The sequence below is a fragment of the Epinephelus fuscoguttatus genome, linkage group LG7, assembly GCF_011397635.1.
Source record: "Epinephelus fuscoguttatus linkage group LG7, E.fuscoguttatus.final_Chr_v1".
Classification (NCBI taxonomy): domain Eukaryota; kingdom Metazoa; phylum Chordata; class Actinopteri; order Perciformes; family Serranidae; genus Epinephelus; species Epinephelus fuscoguttatus.
In genome coordinates, this window is record NC_064758.1 from 16,398,868 (window position 1) to 16,418,190 (window position 19,323).

Genomic DNA, 19,323 nt, shown 5'->3' on the forward strand with positions numbered 1-19,323 from the left:
ACAAATATGTAGCACAAAACATAACCTAAACTGCTGTCCCTCTTACTGAGTTTCTAATCAGTCTTAAAATCTGCTTATGTTTCATGATTTCAAGATTATTCCAGGAAGCAGAATGAGGAGGTTGTCCACTGCAAACATGTGACTCTTGATTAAAGGAAAACAAGTTGGTTATTCTGTGAAATATGAGAAATCATCGCTTTAACTCACAAGGGTTTTTCTTAATTAAAATTGGTTTTGTAATTAGTTTGATTTAACAAAGAAAAGAGTTAATCTGGTTGAGTTAACAGCATGTGGTTCCTATCCAAGAGGACAACAGGTGCCACAGAGCTCATTGGTGGAAGAGTTGACCCCTCCTCCTACAGAGTGGATGATTTAAAGGGAGTTTTTATCATTAAATCCTAACAGTTGGATCTACACTGATACAAATGCCTTATTTGATTTTAAATCTTTGTGGCGCAGATGTGATCTTTTCGCAGGAAAAGAAAAGTCACGGCTGTGTCAAGACATTAAAAGACTTTGATTCTAATTCACAAGAAGAAAATCATATTTGAATCAATTTTATTAACAAAACATGACATAAAGTTTAGAATATGTGCCAAGTGCATCATGTTTCAAAATGAACAAAATCAATTTGTAGATTTTTACTGTATTTCCAATACTTACGGATATATGGTGCCAAGGAGGAAACTGTGTCTCAAAATGTATTTCAGATGAACATATATGAATGGATTTTTGGACACTCTTTGTAAAAATGTTTGAATATGGCTGTTTTCCCCTATTAGTGTGTAGGTACCTGGATTGGTGTTTCTTGCATTCTTTTCAAGGTTTAACATCCATGAGGGGAAAAGGTATGTGGATTATAGATTGCAACACGTGTTCTACTGCGCTATCAAAGTGTGTTATTTGTGCCCTTGGGAAAGCTGAGGGATGGGGAAGTGATGTACCTGTGTTTGGGACAATAAGATAGAGTATAATGAATATAATGACTGCATATATAGGAATGAAAAAGGACACATCTGTGCTATCCTAAAAGGTATTGTCTGTGGCTACATCATCTAAAACATGTCTGTGTGTGAAGGTTAACAAATCACGAGTCTTCAAGTTCTTAGGACAAATTCTTGTACATCAAATACCAGGGTAGTCCTGTCTGATCCTCACGAGCCAAGAGCTGCACACTCCAGCTGCCTTGGAGACAACGCTGAGGGGATAAAAAATGGATGTCACACCTGTTGCCACACCTCAACACCGGGCGGTAACCTTGATGAGGCTTCACACGTTCTCCCGCTGACTCACACACAGTCTGTCTCATGATCAGTCTTTTGATCACTCTGTGGTCCAGTATGATACGGTGTTCCCAGTATACCCAGTATACAGGAACCAGTGTCGTCTTCTTTCAGCTCTCTGTCCTTTCTCTCTGTGTCAATTTGTCTGCTGTTATCCAGGTTTGCAGGGGTTTTACTTGAATGTTTTCCATCTGTCATCTAACTCTGTGCGTGCGTGCATGTGTGTGTGTGTGTGTGTGTGTGTGTGTGTGTGTGTGTGTGTCCTTGCTCTCAAAATCCAGTCTTCCCAATGCCCAGTGCGCTGTATGGCTTTTTATTCCTATCTGACTGTACTGATGGTTCATATAGGGATGGAAGCCATGCACCGCGCTGGGAGTACAACACAATGGACTCAAGCCCTGTTACCTCACACACACACACACACACACACACACACACACACACACACACACACACACACACACGTACATAAGCACACTCTCAAGAGCCTACATGCTCACAGAAGGCAATAAATGCATGCACACATCCAGGAGACCGTGAAGTGAAAGCCTGTCACACGGAAATATGGAGGCGCATGCACAGCACACATAAACATGCATTCATTTATGCGTATGCATGCAGTAGGTATGCATATGTATGTTGCATGCTTTACAAACACTCGGGATAGAAATGGTCCCATAGGGCCCTCTACTGCAGCGAGTCAGTCTGAAGCTGTCTGTATCAGCTGACAGACGGCTTTCTGAAGTGAAACACACACATCTGCTGCAGAGTCCCAACATGATCGATACGGATCACAACAGAGCAGAATGAAAATTAAATTGAACTGAAATGAACCGAACTGATTCCGAATGAAGAGGCAGAACTCGTAGCAGACTCATCACAGAATAACAAGATAAAGAATTCATTCAGTCATGGACTTTTAGCCACTTAATTCTTATTCATGGTCCCAGTGGGATCAGGAGAGTATCCCAGCATGCACTGGGTGGAAGGCAGTGAAACTCTCAGGATATGGCTGGCACACAGAGACAACTGTAGCCACATTCTCCTGTCTGGAGCCAGTGAATGAGTGAGTCAGGGGCAGTCCTGATAGTTGTGAGGAAACAAACGCAAATGAGATGTGACTCTTTTTGTTATTAAGGTGAGCCTGACACATTGTGATGCTCTGGTTCCATACAAAAATAAAACAATATGATAATACAATATAATACCGACATAAGAGAGCAGAATCACATCAGTGAACAGGCTTGTCGCCATAGCAATAAAATGTATTTATATGCTTGTCACAGTGTCAGAGGAGACATTTTTCAGGAAAACATGAAAACAAAACAGGATGTTGTTTACCCATATGTGAAACATTGCAATTATACCACACATTTATGTATAATTAAAATAGGACAGAAATACATGGAAAGATAAACCCGTCACATCTGCTTCTGCTTCAAATGACCTGAAATTGTACAGGTGTAAACTTAAAGTGACTCCTCTGCCTGTGGCTACTTATTTTTAGAAGTGACTACTAAGCCTGGTGATTTTGCTTAATAGTTATCTAGAGTGGGTCATGGTGTCGTGTGTCTGTGTACAATGCAGAAGCCATTCACCAACATACTAAATAATGTGCACAAGAATCCACAGGGAATCTTCTTTTGTTAGTCGTCTGTGAATTGCTTTATTCCAGCACAGTCTTCTTAGAACACTGACAACAAACAAACAAAGACAGCATTCATATTACAAGGGAAAATGACACAAATCAAAGATTTAGAAATTAGAAGATCATGTCAGTGCTGAAAAGTGGTAGAAGAAGAAGTACTAAGATCCTAAGTAGCAACACTACCCAGAAAAAATACTGTGTTACAAGTGAAAGACCTACATTCAGAATTTCTCTTAAATGAAGTACAAAATATTTGCATTAAAATGAAGTTAAAGTAGGCCAACAAAAAGTAAAAGTACTCATTATACAGAATGGCTCATTTCAGAATAATGTATATATTATTGAATTATAGTTATTGATATATTTATGTGTTCATCACTTTACTGTTGTAGCAAATGTGGAGCTATTTTAAATACTTGTGGGTAGTTTAAACTCTAATAGTATATCATAATTTATTAGTTGATTTATATTTTCCTTTAATACTAAAGCTTTAAAATAAATGTAGTGGAGTAAATATATAATATGTGCCTCTGAAAATTAGAGGAATAAGAGTATAAAGTAGCATAAAATGGAAATACTCAAGCAGTTTGCTCACAAGTACCTCAAAATTATACAGTACTAGTAAATGTACATAGTTACAGTCCACCATTGGCACTGAAGTCCTCATAGATTATATTCTGACACCTTAGTTAGAATAAACCCGTCATGGTGCTGTGACTCTGACCTCGAGCTTGGTACATGACTTTACTGGTAGTTTTGCATTGTTTTGTGCAAAGTTTATATTACATCGTACATAACACATCTTTTGAAAGTCTGGTTTGTCTCTCTCAGGCCAGCTGTCTCTAATATTGTGGCTCTACAGGCTGGATTTATTCTACATGAACTCATTATGTTTGCCTCTGGCTAAGTGCCTCAAATCTAAAAATAAACAGACCCTATTGTTGCCACCTGGCACGATGAGTGTCTCTTTGATGAAACCCCATGAATGTAGTTATTAATATGTCACTGCAAAAAAACTGTCAGAGCTCAAGATGACACTTAATTATCAGGAGAATGAGGAGCTGGAACAATGACAATGGCCTCTCATGAACATCTCACCTGTGACTTGTTGTAGTTAAACCTCTTATAGCCTGCAGCACAACATCGCCCCTCAGTGTCCATAATGTGGTATTACATCGCTTAAAGAATACACAATTTATATATAAAGCTGCCCTTCAGTTACGATAGCAGCAGAGGTGTGAATAAATGTTGGTTTCAGCCTGAAGATGTGAGGAAAACTAACGAGAAGAAGGTGAGTTGGGCCGCTTGGTTTCAGGTACAAAATTAGCGGCGAAGAAGAAGAAGCGGATGTGACGTCAGCGTCCTGCCTCCAAATGCAACCGGAGTTCAGCTTCTTGTGTTATGAAAGCTGCAGAGTGAAATGTTGGATAACTACTGTTTCCCTGCCCTGAACCAACACCATGTGGAGATCTGAGGGACTTCTGCCCGTCTAGTTTTTCCCGAAAACATCTAAAATTTAAGGAGAGAGTGATTTTTACTCAGAAAAGTGTGAGAAAAGACAGAAAGAGAGGATGGCAAAGCGGAGAGAGAGTGCAGAGACAGAGGCCGATACAAAGAAACTGAAGCAGGTGCTGAAGGCAAAGAGCAACGGAGCAAAAGCGAGAGCGAAGAAGAAAGATGCAGGTATGAAAAGTTAGGACTGATGCATCACTACCATCTGATGTATACAGATATATTTACATCCTGCCTGTTTGCTGCTAGGATGTGTGACGTTTGCATCCAAAAAATGAATGGGAAAACCACATCTAGGTTGCTGACCAGTGTTTATCTAGTGTGATTTGCTCATTCTAACAGTCTAACAAACAGTCTAACAACATCTGTAACAACAAATAAAGTTCATATTTGAGGAGTATACTCACGTATCCTGCTGATAGCATCCTGTTTTATATGGTTGTAATGTTATGAATTATATCTGATTGTTATTGCATACTAGAATTAAAATGCATGCATACATGAAATTATTGTTAATGATGTAAGTTCAGTGATACAGATCAATGAGTGTAACAACAGCAGTACTAAACTGAGATACTTTTCTAATATCATATAGTGTGACGTGGGAAATACATGCAGTAAAATGTGAGGAAAAAACATAAAACAGTTGGGATAAAAATAATCTTTAAACAGAGTTATGAAATGCTTAACTTGTCAACAATCAAAACAGACAAGACATGAAAACAACAACTTTTAAAGGAACTGATAAACACGTTGGAATATAAAAACTGAGGAAGTAAAGGACAGTTTAAATGAGCTCAAACCTCAAGTAAAATCAGGAAAGGCTCTTTAAAAACAAGTATGTTTCAAGAAGGGACTTTAAACAGATCATTGACTCCGTCGACCTGATTTCCTCGGGCAGATTGTTCCAGAGCCTCGAGGCCCTGACAGCAAACACTCCTCTGTCCCTTTTAGTTTTCTGCCAGGCCTCAGGAACAGACAAATGACCTGACCTAGGACCATAAAGTACGCCTTTGCATGCACGACACTAAGAGGTCGGAGATAGCTGGGAGAGAGACCATGAAGATCCTTAAAAATAAAGTCTTAAAATCTATTCTAAAACATACTGGGAGCCAGTGTAGAGAGCCTAAAAATGGAGTGATATGATCACGTATCTTGGTTTTGGTTAAAAGCCTGGCAGCAGCATTCTGTTCAGTCTGGAGTCGATCAATAGATTTTTGATTCAGGCAAGAAAAGACTCTGCTGCAGTGATCCAGGCGTGAAGAGATGAAGGCGTGTAACATTGTCTCTGTGTCTTTAAAAGTTAAAATGGATCATATTTTTTAAATACTCTGAAGATGATGAAAACATGATTGCACAATAAACAAAATCATACATTGGACAGAACCCTTCACGCATGTGGAAAAACCCCTCTAATATCTAATTTTGCTGGTTTTAAAGGGGAACACCACTTGGATAAAAAAATTCCAATATATTATTTCGGTGGCCTAGGAAAGTTCAGTCAATATTTGTGGGCATGAGCTACTCTCTCTCAAAGCCAGAAACCAGAGAAGTCTCAAACCTGTGATGTCATAGGGTATAAAGTCTGGAGCTTCTCCATAGACGATGAGTGGGAGTCTGATTTCGTGGACCAATAGAATGCTTGTTTTTAAATGAGCTTTATTCTATTGTAGTGTTCTTAGTTCTCAAACAGGAAATGTACCCATATATTCAGAACGTTCAACTGGGTGCTCTCAGTGTCATCTAAAATATCTTCCACCATTCCTACCTATTTTTTTAAACTGTCATAGACCGTAGGAAAAACAGCTATGAATAAAAAAAAACATGGGAGTAGTTCCCCTTTAATTACTTTTTTTGGAAACAGTTATTCAGTGGGATTTGGGACAAGAAAATTTTGTGAAATGACAACATACATAACACATATTTCATCGCAGTATGATTTCACTGAAAGTTGACAGCCGATACTGAATTACTGCCCAGCCTTTGAGGGCAGTTCAGTTTATTTGGAGGGAATTCATCCTATTTAGGCCTCAATATGTCGTGTCTGTCCTTGTAAGTGCTCTCATAATGACAGGGTCTTCAGTGGTTAAAAATACATACATTTTGAATATTGTTTGATTTGTGTTCACACACGTGGCTGTTTTATTATTGACGCCACCAAAAGAAACCCAAAAAGACACTGAATGAGCGCCCAGAGTGCAGGTGCATGCACGGGTGATATGGATGGTTACTCGAGTGGATCTGCTGGCCCAGATACACATCTGTGCTCCACTTCATCAAAACATGCAACATGTTTTTGTAAGTGTGGAACCAGGCGACCATTTCTTTCCTCAATGTTTGTGTGCGTGTGTGTGTGTGTGTGTGTGTGTGTGTGTACGTGTAAAGCATGCACCATACATTGCATGTATATGCATACCTTCTGCATGCATACACATAATTTTGTTATCTTGAATGTTTCTTTGTGGTTAGTTATTATTGATGTCAAGCCTTACTTATCATAAACAAATGAGACTGTTTGAGATGATTGGAAGCGTGTGTTTGATGCCTTTCTATGTCTTTCATGTTTTATGACAAATTATTTATCGACTACGACTATAACTCCCAGAAGCCTCTCTGCTTCCTGCTGTGAGGAGGACCACATCCACCACCACCACCACTGTGCTGTTTACACATATTTAGCGTTTAATCTCGCAGAAAACAATCTTTTCCTGTGGCTCCAATGAGATAAACACAGCACCACTTCACTTTTTGTTTAACAAATTTCCTTTGAAATAATATCCTGTGGCTCGCAATATATATAAAGCAGTGTGGAGGCTGACAGAAGCGTGATAGTCTCTGATGGTGATCTTGTTTATTTAGAGGGATCGTACTTCTGTTAGGCATTACAAAGAGTGAGAAGAAGAAGACCTCCTCAGTGTTCATCATCACTCAACCCACTTAGCTTGAAACATATTTCTGTCTGTCTGTCCTTCCAGGTAATAGCATCATGGAGGAAGAGGAGAACGTCAAGAGGAAGGTCAAACCCAAACCACGTTCCTCCACGAAACGAGCAGCAGGGAACGTCTCTTCCACCCCATCCACACCTACCACCGCTGTCAAAACCAGTAAGTACTTCCAGTCGCCAGTGACGGAGGAGGACAGTGAAGATGACTTTGACATGGTGACATCACCAGCACGCGTGGTTATGTTGAACGCCAAGAAAACAGAGAAGGAAGTAGAGGAGGAGCAGGACAGTGAAGATGACTTTGAGATGGTGACATCACCAGCACGTGTGGTTATGGTGAAAGCCAAGCAAACAAAGAAGGAAGAAAGGGAGGAGGAGGAGGAGGAGGAGGAGGACAGTGAGGACGACGAGGATGACTGGGAGGAAGTGGAAGGTGAGTGAGGGATTAGCAGAAAACAGTGTTGGCTTGTGTGTGAGCAAATGTGAGCAAGTTGGAAAATATTTTGTCACAAGTGTTACAGCATGTTGGGATCAAAGTGGGAGACGGAAGTGACAGAATTATTTGAGTGTGTTTGTGTCGATCAGAGCTTTCTGAGCCGCCGGGTCCAGTTGAACCACCAGAACCCGTCCTGCCCTCTCAGCCAGTTGAGATCGAGATCGAGACTCCTGAGGTCAGGAAAAGGTACGTGGACATTTGTGTCGTCATGTATTAAAAGGTTAGATACAGTGTCGTTATTGAGCTGTGATCTGTTTTAGGTTCAGTAAAATCCACCTCATTTTAAATACATTAGAAAACATCTTGAGTCTTGCAAAGGAAACATTCTTCAGGTAGAACAAGTATTTTTAAGCCTTTATTCAGTCTCCTAAGGGCTCCTAAGATTCCTTTTCTTCGAGTTCTGCCTTAGAGTGCCTGAAGAATGTTTTCTTTTCTGTGACTGGTTTTTGCATTCTTGAGAGTGCTGCTTGTGAGCTTACTCCACGTGAAACTGATTCTTTTCGTACTTAGCTAAAGTTCCAGTGTGTAGGATTTAAAGGGCTCTACTGGCAGAAATGAAATAAAATATTCTTAGATACTTTTTCATCAGTGTTGATTCATCTGAACTAAGATTCCTGTATTTATTGGCTTAGAGTGAGGCCTTTATATGTACATTCAGGGTTCCCATGGTCATGGAAAACCTGGAAAGGTGGAGGAATTTCACAGTTACAGTTGCTAGGCCTGGAAAAGCTTCCTTATCCAAAAAAGTTTTTCTTTATCCACTGTGAGGGTCCAAGGACAGAGAGATGTTGTATGTTGTAAAGCCCTCTGAGGCAAATTGTGATTTGTGATATTGGGATTTATGAATAAAATTGAATTGAATTGAATTGAATTTTATTTTCTGAAGCTGTTGACATTATGTAGCTCTAATATGCGTTGATGTGTGACATTTTGTTTACCATCACGTGCATCTCTTCATTTTTCTCCCCATATCCCGTCTCTCCCTCTATGTTTTCCAGCTAACTTTGGTAAAACTCTGAGCACACAGGACAAGAAAAAAAATTTGTCACGGGTCCTTGAAAAATCATGGAAAAGTTAAAAAATGTGGTCCATGAAAACATGTGGGAACCCTGTACACTGGGAGCAGAGCTTCTTACACAAAGTCCGCCATGTTGCACTGCAGTGTTTTTACAGTAGCCCAGAACGGACAAACCAAACACCGGCTCTAGAGAGGGCCTGTCACATTTTTATGATGAAGTGGCAGCTTGAATTTGGTTGTGTGAATGCACCTGACGTCCACTGTAGGCTCTTCTACACACTCAGAGAGGGAGTGGGGAGGGGAGTGGTATTGAGTTAGATGCCACTAAGTCCTACGCTGCTCCTTTAAGTCCTAATTTTGTCTATTTCAAACCTGCAGACCCACCGTCTTCATGGAATATTTAAGAAAACCATTGCAAATTTTCAAGTCTGATTACAGTCGTACACTATGCGTTTCCAACTGCGGAAGGGTGCAACTTTGTATATACAGAATTATTTTAGAATTGTGTGAGTGTACACTATGGGGAAACATGCTTCTGTTTTACTATAATATTTTCATAATTTCTCACTGGCCAGAAAAAAGAGGCAGGCAGAGTTTGAGACGTATCTGAGGCGGATGATGAACCGATACAAGAAGGATGTGCTGATAGATACACATAAGGTGAAAACACATCTTCTCTTCTTCATTATATTCTTCTTATCACTGTTTGCTAATCCTATGTCTGATTTGAAGCCACCACAGTGGGATTTTGGTCATTGCAAACCTGTGATTGGTCTCTCAGGTCCACCTGATGTGCCTGATAGCCAGTGGGATGTTCCGCAGCCGTCTGTGCAGTGAACCCGACCTGCTGGCCATCACTCTTTCGCTGCTGCCCTCCCACTACAGCATGGTCGCCAAGGAACGCATTGACCAAAACTACCTCTCTGGTCTGCTCAAATGGTGTGTGCTTGTGAAATGTGAAATATATTTTGGTAACTGAAGCTAGAGTCCACAGTCATCACCATCACCTTATCTGTTACCTTTGTGTAATCACCATTGTCTCTTCTATTTCCATTTTCTCCTCTTCCTCTCACTTCCTTCTCAGGTTTAAAGCAACGTTCACCCTCAACCCCAGTCTTCCCTGTGAGGAGCGTCCGGATCCCCGGGCTCTGCTGGAGAGACGGCTCGCCAGTCTGTCAGCTAGAAACCACCAGGAGATGACTCATGTTGGTATTTTGGCACAAGACTAGACTAGTTATTGAAGTAAAATTCAGCCTCTGAGTGAACAAACAAAGGCACAACAGACTGGATAAATAATCATGTTCCTGTGTGTTTTGTGTTTCCTGTAGCTGTTCCTGTTGGTCCTGAGGTCTCTGATGCTCTTTTGCAGATTGGTTCTTTCTTTGCAGCCGATTCCTCTCAAACCCCCATCAGCCAAGGTACGTTGATCTGTTATTGAGCACTTTAGAGGAAACTGATGTAATTGCAGCAGCCGCTCTCAGTCAGTGACTTCATTTTAATGTAGAGAGAATTCTGTTCTCAGCCTCTGTGCTCAGGGTATCAGTATGGTGGTCAACAGCTGAAATTCATAGGTGACACCACCTGATTAACTGACAGGTGTGTTACTCTACTACGCACAGTCCCCATTTACTTAAATTAATCAACAATATTTGAAATTTTTGGATTCTTTGGTCACCAGAGGTTTGCAAGTGTTATCCATGAATTCAAGTCGAAATGGTGTGACTGATTGATATAAAAATGGTCATTTTGTGGGTAAAGTATTCCTTTAAACATAGTTTTGCCTCTGCATGTGTCTATTCATTAGAGTGATTACACTGAATTACCTGGTAATCAGTTTTTAGATTCTTTATGTTCCTATACACAAAATCTAACTATATTTGTCCTTTATTCAGGGTAAAGGGGCTAAAACATCTCCTGGTGCCCCGAAAAAGAGCAGTACAAGCCAAGAAACCTCAAAGACCACCTCCTCTAAGCCGAAGGTCTCCTCTGGCACCAAAAGACCAGCTGGAGAGGGGAAGGTAAAGGGCGACCGAGGAGGAAAGAAAGCAAAGAAGAAAGAGATAAAGGAGGAGGATGAGGAGGAGGAAAAGGCTTTGACATCAGGAGGACAGAGACCGAAGAACTCTAAACGTCGCAGCATCGCCTCAAAAGTCAGCTACAAGGAAGAAAGTAACAGCGAAGGGGAACAGGAGGAGGAGGGGCTTAGTGATGAGGAGTTTCAGGCGACAAGCGAGGAGGACAGTGAGGATTCAGAGGGAGGGGCTAAATCCACCAAGGGGAAGAAGGGGAAAGGGAAGAGCAAGAACACTGCAGCTTCGAAGAGGAGGAGCAGTGGAGGGAAGAAACAGTTGAAAGACGAGGAGGGCAAAGAGCAAGAGGAAGATGATGAGGAAGAAGTAACAACAAGCAACACAACAAAGCGGGGTGGTAAAAAGAAGGAGGGGCCTGGGGCGGACGAGTGGTTGGAGGTGTATCTGGAGAAAACTTCGTCCTGGGTTTGCGTAGATGTGGAGCACGGTGTTGGGATGCCTCATCTCTGCTCCAAGAATGCAACAGCTCCAGTGACGTACGTGGTGTCAGTGGATGGTGACGGCTTTGTGAAGGACCTGGGGAGAAAGTACGACCCCACCTGGTTGACATCGACCAGGAAGAGGCGGGTGGATGAGGATTGGTGGGAGGAAACGCTTGAGCCGTTACTGGGGCCCGAGGATGAGAGGGACAGAAGGGAGGACAAAGAGGTGAGACAGAGACACACAGACATTCAGACCAGACAGATCCAATGATTTACTCTATGCACGTACATCTGATTTAACACTTTTATATTTATTGATACCACCCATCTTCTTTGTGTGTTGGTCATCCAGCTCCAGAAGAAGCTGCTGAGCAAACCCTTGCCGATCTCAATAACAGAGTATAAGAACCACCCGCTGTACGCCTTAAAGAGACACCTGCTTAAATATGAAGCCATCTACCCTCAGACAGCCACTATACTGGGATACTGCAGGGGAGAGGCGGTGTACTCCAGGTCAGTGATTAAACAGTCTTACTTGGTTTGAATTAAGGGACCGCAGATGTTACTCTACAGGCCTCAGGAGCTCATGAGACATCAGTTGTTTAACGGGGTGTTCACGCAAGTCCTGTGCGGTCTGTAAATTTTATGACTGCTGTTTATTTGCTGGGTATTTGCACACATGTGGTCATCTGTCAGTGGGTGAGCTACTACTTTAACTGGAAAGAAAAAGGTCGTTAAACTGCAACGTCATTAATCGCACTGTAAACTATGTCATAATGAAAGTAGTCCCAGTTTACAACCAGTATACACACCATAGTCCCGGTCATGAACTTGAAAATATTTTACTTTAGGAGTCCAGAAGAAGCACCTGAGTGCAGCTTGAGTTTAGGTGTCCGTGAAGTTAGACCCTCTCATTGTGGGAGAATTACAGTTTCAGTCTCAAGGACACACCTTCATTATGTATTCTGAACAGGAGGTGCCAAAAAAACACCCACCATGGCAACAGTAAGCAATGTGTCACAGCTGCGGTATATCTTTTGGGGTATTCCTTTTTCTTTCAATGAAGAAAATTAAAATCAGTCTTTTAAAGACTTGTAAATTAAATAGCCTATGTGTAAATGAATATGCACTTTCACAGGTGCAATGCTTTACAGAGAAAGGACCAAAAAGACAAAACAAGCAACTTGCTAGGTTGGCAACTTGCTCATTGCCAACCTACATATGAAATGAGTAACCTCTCCCAAACGTTAACTTACCAGACTGCATGATGGCAGCATTATATCATGTGTCATATCATGTGAATAACAACACTAATTGTTGCTGTTGCACCTGTACATCCTCAGGTGATGTTGTCCAGGTCACAGTGCATTGGACGATTACCTAAGTTGGGACACTGCTAATGATGACCTGCATGTCTGAATTAATGGTGGCTGTGAGCATCAGTGTCCACCCGGTGGTGCTATTTGATTGGCTAATATGTCATGTGCTTGAAGCTGTGGTGTTGACATGTTAATAGTGATGTGCTAATAGTAAATAAGTACTGCTGTTGACTGTTTGTTAGGCACTGTTAATACTTTCAAAACATTGAGTCTGCATTGGGCTTATCAAAAGTCAAATTCTTCAGGTGAATTTTAGTCTAAAAAAAATAAACAATTTCTCCTTATTCTTATTGTGTTTACATTGTCCTTCTCTGTAGGGATTGTGTGCACACCCTGCACTCCAGAGACACCTGGCTGAAAGAGGCACGGACTGTCAGGATAGGAGAGGAGCCGTATAAGGTGAATATTTTTGATTTGTTTCTTTTCTTTATTTCTTTATTTTCTCATCTATCCATCACTTCCCTTCTTTCAGTTTCTGTGTTATTTCAGTTCCTCTCAAACTTAATCTCACTTACGCAAAAAAGTCCAGCAGTCTTTGTTTGCACGATCCATGACTGATGATACCAAATAAGAGAAAAAAGGAATGAGGGACAGAATGAAACTTTGGTCTCAGTTTATTCATTTAAATGTAAATCAACACTGCACTGATGTTTAAACAACCATTAAACACACGGTTTTAACAGAGTTAACCATCATTCTTTCACAATATATTCCCTCCTAACATTAAAGTGGATGAGGTCTAGTTAAACTGTGAAAATTACATGCAGTCACCCATGTGTTTTGTCACCAAAAAATGCATTGACGGTTCAAAAGAGCAAAGTTTTACCTCGCTGTGTAGCATATTATTCAGTTTTGAGTGGAAGCATTCTTGTTTTTCTGCAGCATAGACAGTAGTTAGTGCAGATTTATGCAGATTTCACTGAGATGTACTTTATAGCAGTGCACAGGTAGTATTGCCTCTGTATCTCAAACTGGAATACATGACTTGTTTATGAATAAATGCATCCTAAACACAATTACCAAAGTTAAATTTGCGACTTTGCAAAACTGTTTTCTTTTCAGTGACTGTGAAAATTTATTTCAATGTAATTTCCATACATACATTTACATACATTTTTATGTACACTGATGGAGCCATGGTTTTGTGCCTTTAGTTGACTTTTGGTAGACTAACCTGTCTGTGGTGACTCATTAAATCTTTGGTAGGACTCTAATTGCTTTGTTTGGTCGCTGTATGATTGAACTGAGTAGGTAATAAGGCAGTGTATGTAACCATGTCACTGTCTCACTCTCTCTCAGATGGTGAAGGGCTTCTCAAACCGTTCCCGTAAAGCCAGGATGGCATCTGAGCAGAAGGATGAGAAAGACCTGGCTCTGTTTGGAGAGTGGCAGACTGAAGAGTATCAGCCGCCCATAGCTGTGGATGGGAAGGTAACCGTTGTCAAATGTTGTCATATATACACATATATTAAATACACAACCATTCATTTCAAAAGACAATGTTCAGTCAAATGTGTGCAGTGTTATTTACAAATCTATTGTGCCTGTTCCCTTCAGGTTCCCCGAAACGACTATGGTAACGTCTACCTGTTTAAGCCCTGTATGTTACCGGTGGGCTGTGTTCACCTCAGGCTGTCTAACCTTAACCGCGTGGCCAGGAAGCTGAGCGTGGACGCCGCCCCTGCGGTCACGGGGTTTGACTTCCATGGAGGATACTCGCATGCTGTGTAAGATAACATATAACATCATAAAACACAAGGAAGAAGGGGGATATGATCAGTACAGGAGGATGTCAGTGATTTCAGTCCCATCATAGTCTCAGGGTTCAAGAAAAGCACTGTATTGAATCTGATTTTTATTTTTTTTATTGCCAGTGATTTTAACAGTTGCTTCTTTCTAACGTAGGGTATTTTTCTAAGAACACAGAATATTATTTACAACATTATTTCATATTAAACATCCTAAGAAAACACCTGAATCATGATCATTGCCAAAATGTCAAGTGTTTAATTAACTCTCATATTCTTAGCTTAGATCAGTTGCTTTCTAAGCTGTATTGTTCTCAACGATGTTGATTCTTGTTGATGTCGTTAGTGTGTTTTGATTCATACATCTTGTAAAAATCGCTGCACAGTTACATCACATTAATTAATTTTTTGCTCTTGTTGTAGCTCAGTAAAGTTTCTACTTTTTCATTCTTTCTCTTTGTTCTCTCAGGTAAAATTACGCCATTGTAAACGTTTGGAAAGTATGATTTAAATATTTAAAATAAGATCAGTCAAGTAACAAAATGAAATCAGTCAACAGCCCATAGTCTGCACATTGTGAAATCTGCTCATAAGGTGTTAATAGAGAAGAAAGGCCTAAAATCAATACATTTATTTGTCACATTAAATTATATGAAATAAATGTAGTTTTTATGAAAATATGTTAAATGTCAAGGACAAAATCAATATTTTATGTGTGTGTGTTTCAGGACTGATGGTTACATTGTGTGTGAGGAGCATGAAGAGATTCTCAGAGCAGCCTGGGTGGAAGAACAAGAGCTCCAGAAACAGAGGGAGAGAGAGGTGTGTGTTTAAGATTGACTGACTGTGTAGAAGCTAATAACCTTCTATGACCATGTAGTTGTGATAATTTGCAGTTAAGGTGACACATTTAGTTACTAAGAACCAGCTCACTTTCAAGTTAATGTAAAAACAGTCATTTAAAACCTGTTCAGCACCCAAACACATCATCTTTTCTTCTGTTACACTTCCTAGAAAAAAGAGAAGAGAGCGCTCTCCAACTGGACTCTGCTGGTGAAGGGGCTCCTGATCAAAGAAAGACTTAAGCAGCGTTATGGAAAGAAGAACCATGGACTCGCTCATGGAGAGGAGACCGGCGGGTTTTCGTCAGATGAGGAGAGGGTTGAGGGCGAAAGTTCTTCAGATAAGACGGCAGCTGAGACTTTGGCCATGTCCTGGCCCCAGAACAGACAAGCAGAGGAGGATGGAGGGAGCATCAGTGGACTGAAGAAGAAGACGACGACAAAACGTGAAAAGAGAGGACAAGAGAAACATATGTTCCCTTTTGAGAAAGTGTGATGCAGGAGATCCAAAACCCCCAAGTTAAGTTAAAGTAAGACTGATTCCACTCTGCTCTCAAAAAGAATTTGACTGACTGACTCCTGATATTTAATTTGGCAGCTGTTCGCATACCTTGAAAGCAGCATAAAGTGTGCCACAGGAGAAAAAAATTTGGAATCAGTTTTTGTAAGTCTGGTCAAGAAGAGGAAGGAGAGGAATGTTTAGTAGTGAACAGATCTGCAGATCGATCTGTTTCTCCCAGCGGTGATAATACATGCATTAAACCTGCTGTCTCCACCATCACTGTGCACACTCCCATTAGCTCATGCACTGTAATGTTAGCTTTTTATATGAGCGCTCAGTATAAATGCAGTACATGCCAGAGGGAAAAAATGCACAAGGTGATGAATATCAAATCCAGCAAGTTGACACTCATGCCGAAAATTGTTATCAGGTTCCCTTGGCGACAACTCAACATGAATGTGAAAACAGGGGAGTGTCCTTATTATACCAGTGCGTAACGATGCACTGCTGTGGTACACTCAGCTCTCTTCCAAGTATTCAGCGGGTCTGCTCCAAAACTCGATCAGCACAGTGCTGGTTTGAGCCTGCTGGGCATGATTTCCCTCTCAGTTCAGCACACAAAACTGCATTTACAGCTTTTGCCAACTTGAATTGATGGCTTGTGTGTCAAGTGAACACAATAGTCCATGTACCAACAACACTACAAACAATACAGGCCAATAATTATATTTCCTCTGGCTTGTAGTGGCACCACTACCGGCTACTGTTTCACTTCATCTCAGTCCATACAAGCGTGTTTCCCCAACCCTGCCACCATGTGACGAACTGGACCACAGCCATTGTCGCTGGCTGGACTGTACACTATGTAACCTGACACAATGAAAACAGGAACTTGTACTGTTGCTGTTAAGTGAAAACCCTTGTATCTCCCAGTTGTCACGTTTTCAGGAGTGAGCACAAACAGCCGTGAAGCTCTGCTGCTGTGCACTTTTGAGTTGATGTAAATGTTCTGACACAGATAGGCAGAAGCACACATGGAGCAGTGACTCTTTTCTTGAGGATTAAGCATGAAAATCACAGTAATTAAGAAGTTAAATGATTTCTTCGCTCACATGCTCTCTATCTTCATTCTCACAAATACTGTACTTCCTCTTTTTGTCTGTTTCCTTGTTAGGCTGCTGCATCCCCAAAAGTTCACTTGTTTCTGCTGTATTCTGTATCAGCCCTCACATTCAGCCTCTTGCTCAGCTCTTTCACACTTTGCTCACTGTTTCACACCTTGTGTCTCTACATGTGTTTGTACACCTCAGATCATGGTTGTATTTCAAATAATAAACCGTTTTTGTATAAAAAAAATATTTTTCTAAGAAATGTTGAAATAACAGTAAAAAGCAAAACCACCAAATTGAATGCTGTAGTCTTTTTATAAAATACATTTTGTCATCTGTCTTTGCTTTTGTTACATTTATTAGACAGTTTTTAAAACATGGTTTAACCTCATAATGATTATGTTTAAAAGTTTGAATATCTTTCAAGAAATTTGCACAATTCCTCAGTGTGTCATGAAAATCCCAGTGTGAGCTAATGAATATTTTGTGGTGAAGTGAGTGTGTAATTTTGCGTCAGTAATGACTGAACTGTTGTGAATGACATCTTGTGTGCGTAAACACCAAATGTCAGCTGCACTGGATTCTGATGTATCGTCCTCCTCAGCAATCCAAGACCACTTACCAATGCATTAACCCCAGGGACCTGACCCTGTGCTTCTCTCAGGCGCTGCTGAGGAGCACAGAGGGTAATGCATTGTTTATAAAGCCACGGGTCCTATACCTTCAGATCTAAAACACTTGAGAGTAATGTTTGCATCCATTTGCAGAGCTGTAGTACCTGCAGTTTCAGTCCAAACTGTGCCACATATAGGCAAAGGAAGTAACAGGAGCAGTTTAGACCTGTGCAGTTTTTAATATGACAATGTCTAAACTTCAAAATAAGTATAATACTGTTAACATTGCTATCAGAATTAAATTGCTATGATTTACACTAAGCCAAATGTGAGGTAATAATGTAACAGTGTATGAGAAAGGCACTTTGCTATACATTAGAATAAATGTACATATACATCACCGATATGTGGAATGATGGTGCTATGATAGGGTTTGAATATCAAACATAGTAATGTAGTCAGTTTAATTTGATTAATTAGGATGATTTGTGTATTGATATTTAATTACATCATGGTGATGTGACTGTGATGTTATGCCCTGAACACACCTCATGGTTCAACTGTGCCACAGACTACCTGCTCCTGGCTAAACTACTCTGCAACTGCTGTACTTTAACAAATAACTACTATATCACAGAGCTTAAAATCTCCAAAGCACAGACAGCAAAACAAATGTGTATGCTGAAGGGATTTTTTTGCAACCTTCATGCAATGATGAAAGACAATAGGGTGTGGGTTGCATGACGAAACAGAGGGTTTGCAAACACTTTTCTTTCTGGTTTTTGTGATGTAGATGTGTGCACACTGGGAACTAACTACCTAACCTGCAACTAATTCAAGGTAAATTCTGGTTGTAAGGTTTACTTCACATTAAAATAACCAAAGGTGGGAACTTGAGTCACATGATTTGGACTCAAGTCAGACTTGAGTCACAAATTTGATGACTTTAGACTTCACAAAATCAAATAAGACTTACAACTCGACTTGTGCTTTAACACCAGTGACTCGTGACTTCACTTGGACTTGAGCCTTTTGACTTGAAAATAGCTGATACCTTCCCCCAAGCCCAGAGATTAAAAGTATGTTATTTAAAAAGTGCGCCATGAATCAGTTAGTTTCCTTTTATGTCCTGAACAACCAGCATTAACGCTATTCATTCCCAGCAAGTGGACACTTCATTCTCTTGACAGAATACACTGAAGTTGCAATATGAAGAACCAATGTCATGTTGTTGAGTAGCACTTGGAAAAAATGATATCAAAGATAATTTTGTTTCTGTACAAAAACTATTGGTGTTCATTAAAAAAAAAACCAATTGCAGTAAGCAAAACAAGGGGGTCAAAAATTACAGATGGAGACGCAACAACTTCTGGCTTTGTTTGAGATTTGAAGTTGCATAAAGAACGCTAACTTGAGGCCAATTTTAACATCATAGTAATTTTATTGTAGTATGGGTTAATGGTGCTATATTATATGTAAGAGCAATGTCAACACTTCTTTTTATGAAAGGGCTCAATCACACTTGTTCCCCTACAAACGTGTTTCAGCACATACAAATTTTAAGAAGTATTCATGATATTTGTAAATGTATTATTACTATGTTGTCAAAATGACATTACATTTGGTGAAAAGTGCATTATGACTTGTTTAGGACTCAGTATTCAAAGTTTAGGAGGTTGGACTTGACTTGTCACTTGTCTCTCTTGACTGGGGACC

General features: G+C 40.4%; 1 protein-coding gene across 1 annotated transcript; it reads left to right on the top strand.

The window, feature by feature from the left end:
- Positions 1–4,285: 4,285 nt before the first annotated feature.
- Positions 4,286–17,281, top strand: xpc (xeroderma pigmentosum, complementation group C). Its single transcript, XM_049580106.1, has 14 exons — positions 4,286–4,614; positions 7,419–7,820; positions 7,973–8,069; positions 9,477–9,561; positions 9,683–9,840; positions 9,986–10,106; positions 10,230–10,319; positions 10,794–11,639; positions 11,766–11,926; positions 13,110–13,191; positions 14,092–14,223; positions 14,350–14,519; positions 15,269–15,362; positions 15,555–17,281. The coding sequence occupies exons 1-14, from the start codon at positions 4,503–4,505 to the stop codon at positions 15,876–15,878; spliced, it is 2,874 nt and encodes a 957-aa protein (XP_049436063.1). The 5' UTR covers positions 4,286–4,502; the 3' UTR covers positions 15,879–17,281.
- The last annotated feature ends 2,042 nt before the right edge of the window (positions 17,282–19,323 follow it).